Raw genomic sequence first — 10,330 nt, 5'->3', positions numbered from 1 at the left:
TTGTATTCTTTAGAAGAGCTTTTTATACATTTAATGGCGAGACTAAAATACAGTGGATGGGCTGAACTATAAGATTATACAGAACTTACCAGCAGGGGGCAGCCGGCTTGTAATTAAAACAAGAGTCTCATATTGTATATAAAAGTTGAGCATTTGATAACTATCAGTACTATAAATAGAAATTAGACTAAGTATGGTTTTATAAACCTGCCTCAACATTATCTGTACATTTTAATGTAAAAGGATTAAAATTTATTGATAGTATTGAAAGCATATTAGTATTATATAAATACGTACCATTAATTATAGAGACCACAAAAACATCTTAGGGCAAATATGAGCATAAAAACCCAAATAAAATGGTAATAGGTTGATCCCTTGACTGTGCCATAATATTAAAAGAATAAAAAAAGCGCCCTCTGACATTTTTACATTTTGCTTGAAAAACCGTAAGTGTGTTGACACTGGATGTATTGTATATTGTGAATCATTTTAGGCTTACAAATAACTCATCCATCACTAGGCTCTATATTTCATTATTAAAAATGTGCAGAAGCAAGTTAGCAAACAGCTGTGAAATCCACTCTAATTTTTCTTTTCTCAGTTTCACTTAGGCCATTTTTTCCAGTTTCACATTAGACCACAAAATTATACCATTTCTATTATTTGTGATGAGCTGAGGAAAACAGAAGTTTCCAAATTCACCTTATTCTAACAATAAGGTAATGAAGTACAATGGGAAGCTGAGTTCCAATGGTAATTTTTTCTGCAACATGACATTTTTAAAATCTGCTTAAATTCAGAGAGATTTTTATTACACAATTTAATTTTTACATCAATAAAACCTTAGATATAACAATACAGACGAAGAAACAACAATTTAATTTGTATTGAAATAAATATCAGATATACAAAGCACATACAATGAAAAAGGGTCACAATAAATTACAAGTGGAGACATTATTTTGCTCAATCACCAAAGAAAGCCCTTGACACTTCCAATTTCACACCATCAAATTTATCATTCTTGCTGATTTAAGCAGAACACAAAACAAATATGGATCCCAGGGCTTACTTTCACAGGTACCAGCATAGATAATTTACTAGAGTGATCCAATTTGGAAATCAGTAGGGACCAGTAAATCGCTGCATAAAAGAAAGAGCGAATGAGGTCCTTTTTCCTTAGTGTCAGCAGGCTATGATTATTATGTTTATTAGATTTTCTTGAAAGGACTTCACATTTTCTCAAATATTCAGGAGAAATATATTTCCCCTCTGAGCCCTACATTAGCATTTATGTGCTTTGGTCTTGAATACAGGAGGAATGATGAATTTTTCAATTTATTTTATAAATTTATATAGTCTGGGTGGCATTGGCCTGAAGAGTGTAACTCCCCAACCTGTATACTATTAGATATTAAAAATGGATTCAAGAGGAGTGACTAAGAAATGCTGACATTCTGTATGTAAAGATTTTTTAGTTCAATATACCCCATTATATAGAGCACCAGAAGTAATGCATTTATAAATCAACAGTTTTGTTATGACTCTCTCTCTAATCTTTGTGACCCTTTTACATTTGTTCCAATATCTATATACACACATTACAAATGCTACCTGCTCAAGACTTTGCCCATTTGGTCGCAACTTACAAATATATATATAAGCAAAAATTCATGTCAAAGCTTTTGTTCTATTTTAAAGTCACACACACAAAAAGTCAAGTTTTAGAATTAAACTGCATGAACTAAGCAAAAAAGATTACTTAAAAAGTACTGAGCAATCAGAAAAATCCATTTCATAAGGAAAAAGTGATATGATCCTTGGACCCTTTTTTCCTCCTGGAATATGAACTAAGTTTTAGATTCTAGGAAAGACATTCATCAATCACTTTTTTCCTATCATTTTCTAAGAAAAAGAATTTGCTTTAGATTAAAAGAATACTGTATTTTATCTCTTGTTATATCAACTCAAATCCAGTGCATATCAGTTTTCCTATTTGCACTGCATGAGAGAAAGACTACCATTAATCCTTCACTTAGAAACGGTGTGTTCTAAGAACTCACCCTAAAAGATAAACATGTCCTAGAATAATTACTACCAGAAAATCTCCCAAAACTTTTAGCAGCTCCTTTCTCTTCCTTAGTACCAGATACACCAACTTTCCATCCAGAATATTCTAAGAAGACTATTCATTAAAACTATCTCTGGAAATAACTCTTGGATTTATAAATGTATGCCTTTGGTATGCTATCTGTGAAATTATACTATTAATCATACAGCCTCTGGACAATTCTCCTAAACTTAGTGAAGTTCCAATGAAGTGATAAGACAAACTAGTTGTTTTAGTAACTTCAAACTGAATTTAAAATTCCAGTACCTTTCTTGATATAATATCCAAAAAACTTCAATATGCTTTTATGTTACCATTAAAAATTTAAAGAGGTTAAACTGACTATGCCTTGTGTACCTACAAAGTGATCATGAAAAAAATTAAGTACTATTTTTCTACACACCTGAAAATGAAAAACAATTTTATATTTGATATGTTTGGGTGATTTAGGCACTTATACTGAAAAGGAAAAAAAAAGAGAAACCAGGGAGACCATGATCTGAATGATGCCCACTTTCAATTGTCACCTATTTTACTGCTTACCTAGAAAACAGGTATGATAATTCTCTCACCTTTTCAATATTTCAAGAATGTATTCACAGAGAATGCTTACTAAATATTTGTCAAATATTGAGTTATTACACATTTAAAGGGTCACGGAACCCAGATCCTCAGTTTTGCTGACTCTGCACTTTTGGTGGCATTTAACTTTGAAACTGGCATGTGAAACAATGGAAGGGGGTGTTGAGGAAAGAGTGCCACCTGGTGATCATAAATGCGGTTACATTCTCCCTTAAGGTATTCATTACACAGTGAAGTATCAAAACTAAATGCGTAAATAGGAGCAATGATTTTAAGGCTAGTAGATTCCAACGGGATGGCGGGGGGAAGGATGGGAATTTTAGAAAATTATAATCAAATTTCTTGGTGTTAGGTAAGGGTCTTTACCACAATCCCTCAAAATTAACTTCATTCATTCTGATCTCAAACATTAAAAATCCTAAATTTCTCAGTTCTAATGGTTTTATTTCACATAAAATGGTTTTATTTCACATACTCATCTTTCTTTCCACAATGAATACTATTAATATCTTAACCTTACAAACCTAATCTGAATTTTTGATCTGGATTTTCAGGAAGTATTCTGATAATTTTATAATTTTTATGTGTAACTTCAGCTTTAAATTAGCATTGACTTAACTTTCTCTGTTAGGGAAGTTCCTATGTATCTAAATTTATTTTTTGAAAAATTAATTATCTTGTTTACTTTTTTTTTTTTTTAAAGATTTATTTATTTATTTATACAAGCACTGGATACAGTTAGAAGCACAGGAGGGTGAGAGAATTCACCAGAGCCAGAGTGGGGAGCAGAGCAGGCAGAAGGACCGAAGTACACTGCTGAGGGGAGCAGCGGGCGCGGCAGGAGAGGTCTGCGCGCCATGCGGGACCCTCCTCCGGTGGCCGGGGAGCAGCCGGGGAATTGAACCAGCGCTGCAGAGGCTGCCGGCAGCTTCGCAACCCAGCGCTCAACCGCTGCGCCACTGGGGAGGCCCTTGTTTACTTTTTTTTAAAGATTTATTTTTATTTATTTATGCAATCAAGAACTGGAGTGTAGGCCAGAGGTACAGGGGGTTGAGAGGATTCACCAGAGACAGAGTGGGGAGCAGAATATGCAGATCTACCGTAATACACTGCTGAGGAGAGCAGTGGGCGAAACAGGAGAGATCTGCTGTGCCATGTGGGTTAGCTCCCTGGCTGGGGACCTAACTCATGCTGGTGACAAATTTATAGTTCTGAGTCTTTAACCCCTACACCAGCAAGGAGGCCCTTTCTTGCTTACTTCCAGATGCATCCGCCTTGGTGAATTTAATTAATTTTTTATGTCACTGTTCATTCTCCTCTTAGAGTAATCCCCATAAAATTACCACCACCAAGATACCCATGAACCATCCGTCTTGGTGAATTTTATTCCACATGAATTTAAATATAAACTGTTACTTAAGAAATTTCTCTTTGGGCCTCCCTGGTGGTGCAAGGGGTTAAGCACCGCACTATGAAGCGATCTACAGCCTCTGTAGCACAAATTCGATCCCCAGCCAGCCAGAGAGCAACCCACATGGTGCAGCAGACCTCTCCTGTCTCACCCACTGCTCCCCTCAGCAGTGCATTTCAGTCAGTCCGCTCTGTCTCTGTTGAGTCCTCTCACTCCCCACATCTCTGGCCTCTGCCCCAGCTCTTATATGGATAAATAAATCAATCTTTAAAAAAAAAAAAAGAAGAAATTTCTCTTTGGACTGATGATAGTTATTCAGCAGGAATCAAGTATATAAAGGAATATAAATCCTTGTTAAAATATCTGTATGTGGCTTCTACCTATCCAAAAGAGTAATCTAAAAGTGGTATTAAGAACATTACTATACCATTTTCAGAAGAATTAGATATTCTGGACATTAAACCAACCTTTTTCAGACCTGCAAGTAAAAAGCTACTGAGCTATAATTCCTCCTCCTACGTTCATTCTATATAGTGCTATTACATTTCATAATTTTAACTCAATAGGTGTACAGGTTACACTATAATTTCAGATGCCAAATTAGCCAGCTGTACATAATCATATTGCAGAATTTCTATCTAAAATTTCACACAAACTAAGTATCTAGTAATGCTCAAATTGTACAATTTACTTTTTCATGAGTGTGTTTTATTTGTAAATCAAGCCTTCCTTAAATAGCCAAACATGGGCAAATCAGAAATAGAATCCTATTAATGTGATTAAAAGTCTAAACTTTCAAAGCAGTGTTTCAAATTACAATTTTAAGATTAAAATTATGCCTGTTAATGTTAGTATGAATTCTTTTCTTTAGGAAAATCTTTTTGGCCAATGAAATTTCCAAAATAAAAAGGAAAAACTCAAAATGGCAGACTTATAGGTCATGAAAAATAAATCATCATGGTAAAAATAGAGCATACAGAAAAAAAATTAAGAAATGGAAAAAGTGGGGGTATCTGAATTCAGTTCTGTACTTCAGTTAATAGTATTGTTCACATTAATTCCTTAGTTTTTGATAAATGTTGTCTAGTTATATAACTTTTAATGTCAAGTTGAGTAAAGGGTATAAGGAATTCTGTACTGATTTTGCAACTCTTCTATAAACCTAAAACTATCAAGATAAAAATATTACCAAAAAACCAACCCAGTAACTTAAAAATAAATATGCCTTCAGCTGCCAAAACAATCTAATTCAAGACTTAATTTTTAAAAACACTATTAGAAATCAATATACTATTTACTTAACATTATCATCACTTTATTGCTCTAGAAAATTTAGCTTTAAACCATCAGATTAAACATACAGTAAATAGGGCGGCTAGCCACACACACATACACAATCAACTGAATATTATGAGGCTGCTTCTTGAACTTAGTACATAAATATTACAAAAATACAAAAATAGCTGGTTACAGTTATCAAGAGGATATCACATTTCTATATAGTGAGAATTTGAAAAGAAAGCTGATGTAACTAAGTTACTAATGAATGTTTTTGAGAAATTTACATGCAGACAGAAAAAACTGGTTACGAAAATCATTACATTACTCTACTAAAATTTGATGTTTTAAACATTTCCAATCATGCAATAGTAATAAAGATTGGAATGAATTTATAAAGGAACTGATGGAAGTTCAATGAACAGAACATATCGCACAACTCAAATCACAGTTGAATAATACATCCAATTCTATGAATTACAAAACTAGATGCACACTATTCTCCATAACTCTTCCTCTTGCCCCATTCCCAGTCAATTATCTTACCTATAATCCTTTCATTTTAACATTTTAAATCGGATTTGATGAGTAAGTATGTAATCAACACGATAATCTTCATTATTTTATCAGAACAGAAATCAAGGATATCATATGCTCAATCTTCAGTGACATCACTTTCAAAAGTCATCTGAACTTCTGCAATTGTCAGTTAAAATTCAAGCCTAAGAAACCGAGAAAACTGGCAGTCAAGAATCTCATCTAGGTACTTCTACCAACTATGATAGTACTATGTGTCCTTATCTATATAAGGATTTCCTACTTAAGAAATGCTACTTACTCAATAGATCTCTGAAAGAATGTATGACTTCTGCTTTCCAGTGCAAAATGTTTAGGTGAACCCCAAATAGTTACACAACTGGTTAACAAGCTTACAGTTGAGCCTTTTAAAAACCATACTCAAGCTCACAGATGTAAGTATGGAAAAACAAAATTTTGGAAGGTCACAGCATAAGATAGAATTTCTCATGATAATACATTCAAAATAAATCTGTTCTAACAAAGCAGCACAAAGTCACCCTAAATAATAATTTGAAAGTAAATAGTGAGAATTGCTTCTGAAAAATCATCAACCAAAATTAATGAACAGCAAAACAATACTGTCTCAAAATATACTGAATTCATATATGTAATATTATCATAATGAACTCAGGCCAGATATAAATTCAGGGTACCAATTAGGTTGAAAGAAATTTTAGAGCCATTTCTACAAGAGAAATAAATGTTCATGATAAAGGCACAGCAGCATCTAAAAAAATCCTCAGTACACTTATTACAAGATACAAACTTCTATAATCATTAACAACATAACACAGTAAAATTTTCTCAGAAACTTTTTAAAGGCTTGATTTAACATGCCAGAAAAATTATGTCTTCCCATTGAGATGTACTTATGTAAGTTATGTAAAATGGATTGAGGTCAGTTTTACACCTGAAATTAAAAACTCCTAGCAGAAGTACCAGCTGCAAATAATGCTTAGATTATATATAACTTAGCTGGATGTTAAACTACGCAACTGTTGGAGCCAGTCTGCTTATAAAGGCAATGCTCTGGAGACAAAGTCTTCTCACAAACACAGGGCAAGCAGGTTTCATTATTATATGTTCAACAACAATCCTCAGTTCATTAAACAAGGTTCTGCAAGATAAAATAGTTTCTTTCAGAAACAAGGAAAAAGCAACATAGTGTAAAAGCAAATGCTAATGAAGGAATTTTCCACAATTATTAAAGAATCTGAAACTAAAGAAATAACTAGAATATGTTGTATGGAATGCGCAAATAAAATTCTCAAAGTAAATACATTTTTTTTGAGGAGAGGAGAATTAACAAAAGCATTAATAAATGATTATCTCAGAGTGCTGAGATTAGAAATGATTTGTCTTCTTTACAATCATTTTCACATTTAACTTAAGCAAGTTCAACGAGTTCTAAAACAGTAAGAAAGTAATATGGACAACCCCAGCTACAATTCCTTAAATGAACACAGTGCTTCTTAGACCTTTCCTTATCTGTAAAAATAGCACTATATTTCATATTTTACACATCACACATATAATGTACAGGCTAGCAGAAACAAAACCATGCATTTTTGTACTGTAATTTATAAATGATCTGAAGAAGCACCAAGGGTAATTGTACCCATTCAGAATTTTCACCTTATGTTCTAATATATCTTGCATAAAGACACCAGTCCTGTTCTACCTTTCTGTATCTTCCTGTGTTATTTTTATGGTCAGTATTTTAATCTACTATTTAAAGTACTTTCACACAAAGACAGGAAGCAAATTTGGAAAGATGTATCTCCTTTCTATGTGACAGCCCCATCACTCACAACTCTCGGGTTCTCATGCTAGAAATCTAGAGCCCCTCTTTAACTCATTCTTCTTTCCCAAACCCAAAGTTCCTACCCTTCTAATATCTTCCAACTTATCCTTATACAGTTCTTTAATTCACACAGCTCTAAGTCCCTACAAAGCACACTTTCAATTCTTCATAAACTTGTTATCAACAACACAAATTCACTATCTTCTGAAAAAGTGAATCTAATGAATAAAGCTAGAAAATAATAACAATAATAATAAAATAACAAATAATAATAAATAATAATAAAATAATAACAATAGTAATAAAATAATAACAATAATCTAGTCAAAGCCTTCAGGTTACAGATAAAGCCTTCTGACTCTATCACTGGCATAATTTAGCACAAATCACAGAATTCCTTCGGAGCAGTGGGGATAGAACTTTCAGGGATGATGAAAATGTCTTACTGTGCAGTCTAATACAGTGGCGATCAACCATACATGTCTTTTGACACTTGAAATGTGTGTCATGTGACTCTGGAAATGTGGTGAATGTGACTCAAGAACTGAGTTTTAAATTTTATGAACTGTCATTATCTAAAGTTTAAACAATGAAATGTGATTAGTGGCTGCAGTATTGTGGCAGCTCAGCTCTGATCAGTCTGCACTGGACATCTACAAAAGACGGAAACCTATCATTTGAGAATAAATAATATGATAGGTGAAAATGGTACAGGGTGGTGATACAGACTGTCTCAAAACCCTTTTAAAAAGTGTCGTGTTGAGGGACTCCCTCGTGGCGCAGGGGTTAAGACACAACCTATGAAGCAATCTGCAGCCACTGCAGCATGAGTTCGATTCCCAGCCGGCCAGGGAGAAACCCACTTGGCGGGACAGACCTCTCCTGTCTCACCCGCTGCTCCCCTCAGCAGTGTACTTCAGTCCGTCTGTCTGTTCTGTTCCCCGCTCTGTCTCTGGTGAATTCTCTCACCCCCTGCATCTCTGGCCTGTACCCCAATTCTTTTATAAAAATAAAAATAAATCTTTATTAAAAAAAAAGTGTCGTGTTGAAAACAGTTTTATAGCCTGTTTGATATTTACAAGCTCGAATATTTTCCATTACTTTGCTACTATTTTCTTGAAATGTGTGCTTAAGGGAGATCTTTGAAGATATTTATTAGCACGTATTTGTTTTCCTGACCCACTGCTACCCTTTCTTTTCTGAACACATCTAAATTTCTATGTATATCAATCAGTATATATGTGGAGAAAATGTGAATGGAGTATACAAGAAAGCAGAAAAAATCTGCTGATGAAAAACAGATGTTAGGGCAGGTTGAAGGTAAGGTCTGACATGAATACATAAAATAGAAACGCAAAACTGAAGGTTTATTTGTAGCTAGGGACTCATTAAGAACCTACATCTGGGCCTCCCTGGTGGTGTAAGGGGTTAAGAACCGCACTATGAAGCAATCCGCAGCCTCTGCAGCATGAGTTCGATCCCCAGCTGGCCAGGGAGCAACCTCTCCTGCCTCGCCCGCTGCTCCCCTCAGCAGTGTTTCAGTCAGTCTGCCTGTTCTGTTTCACGCTCTGTCTCTGGTGAATCTTCTCACCCCCCCCCCCCATCTCTGGCCTGTACCCCAGCTCTTATATGCATAAATAAATATATCTTTAAAAAAAAAAACCCACATCTACCTAAGAAAACTTTAATTTAGATAGTATTGCAAAAAAGATGTTGTCTAAGAGAATAAAACATCCCTCCAAAGGAGAAAAATAAGAATCAACAAGAGCAAGAAAAACATTATTTATTAAGAACCTAATAGAATTTTAAGAACTTTAAAATAATTTTTTCATCACTGCCAGGTTTTCTCCTCTACCAACAAAGAAATTAAAATGGGGAAAAAATCGTCCAAAGTCATATATGTGGGAAATGATGAGCAGCATTCAGATTCAGTTACTTTTACTTTGTTATGAAAGCACAATAGAGACAGCACTAATATACTCACTGGCTATTTGGCTGAATTCTAGTACATGAAGAATTTATTTTCTCTTGTAGCAAGCATTTTTTAAGATTGTATTTTGTTTTAACTGAACTTGGTTTACAATACCTTATATGATTCAGAGATAAGATTCACACCTGTTCAAATGGATGTTACCACACCATGATAAATTTATTTTAAACTTGAAAACAAAAATTTGGTATATTAATAACATTACTATTTGAATAGCATGGAACTATTAAAAACAGCTATTCAGGGTCTCCCTGGTGGCACCAGAGTTAATGTCTCAGCAATATCAAGCTATCGCCAGCCTCTGCTGCACGATTTCAATTCCTGGTCAGGGAGCCCACCTACATGGCACAGCATACCTCTCTCACCCGCTGCTCCCCTCAGCAATGTATTTCAATAGATCTGCCTGTTATATTCCCCAACTCTCTCTCTGGCCTACACTCTAGTTCTTGTATGCACAAATACATAAAAACAAATCTTTTAAAAAGCTAGCTATTCAGTTTAATTATATTCCAATCTTTGAGATCAGAATACATAATTTAAGCCTCCATTCCAAAACATTATAATAATTCACTA

The 10,330-nt window shown here is 34.3% G+C and overlaps 1 protein-coding gene across 2 annotated transcripts in view; it reads right to left on the bottom strand.

Moving 5' to 3' along the window:
• Window positions 1-247: 247 nt before the first annotated feature.
• TMEM33 (transmembrane protein 33) overlaps window positions 248-10,330 on the bottom strand; it is a 28,687-nt gene continuing 18,604 nt past the window's right edge. Inside the window, exons 8-9 of one of the 2 annotated variants that reach the window (XM_037529791.2) lie at window positions 6,960-7,080; window positions 248-6,106 (exon numbers count right to left, since the gene is read on the bottom strand). In XM_037529791.2, the coding sequence (XP_037385688.1) occupies window positions 6,101-6,106; window positions 6,960-7,080 (127 nt within the window). In that variant the 3' untranslated portion in view covers window positions 248-6,100. Of the gene's footprint in view, window positions 7,081-10,330 lie in introns of both variants that reach the window. The other variant, XM_037529790.2, reaches the window with a different exon arrangement.

The sequence above is a fragment of the Talpa occidentalis genome, unplaced genomic scaffold (assembly GCF_014898055.3).
Source record: "Talpa occidentalis isolate TD23 unplaced genomic scaffold, MPIMG_talOcc4v2.1 talOcc4.6, whole genome shotgun sequence".
NCBI classification, from domain to species: Eukaryota; Metazoa; Chordata; class Mammalia; order Eulipotyphla; family Talpidae; genus Talpa; species Talpa occidentalis.
Note: the sequence above shows the minus strand (reverse complement) of the source record. Positions and strands in the feature narration are given on the sequence as shown.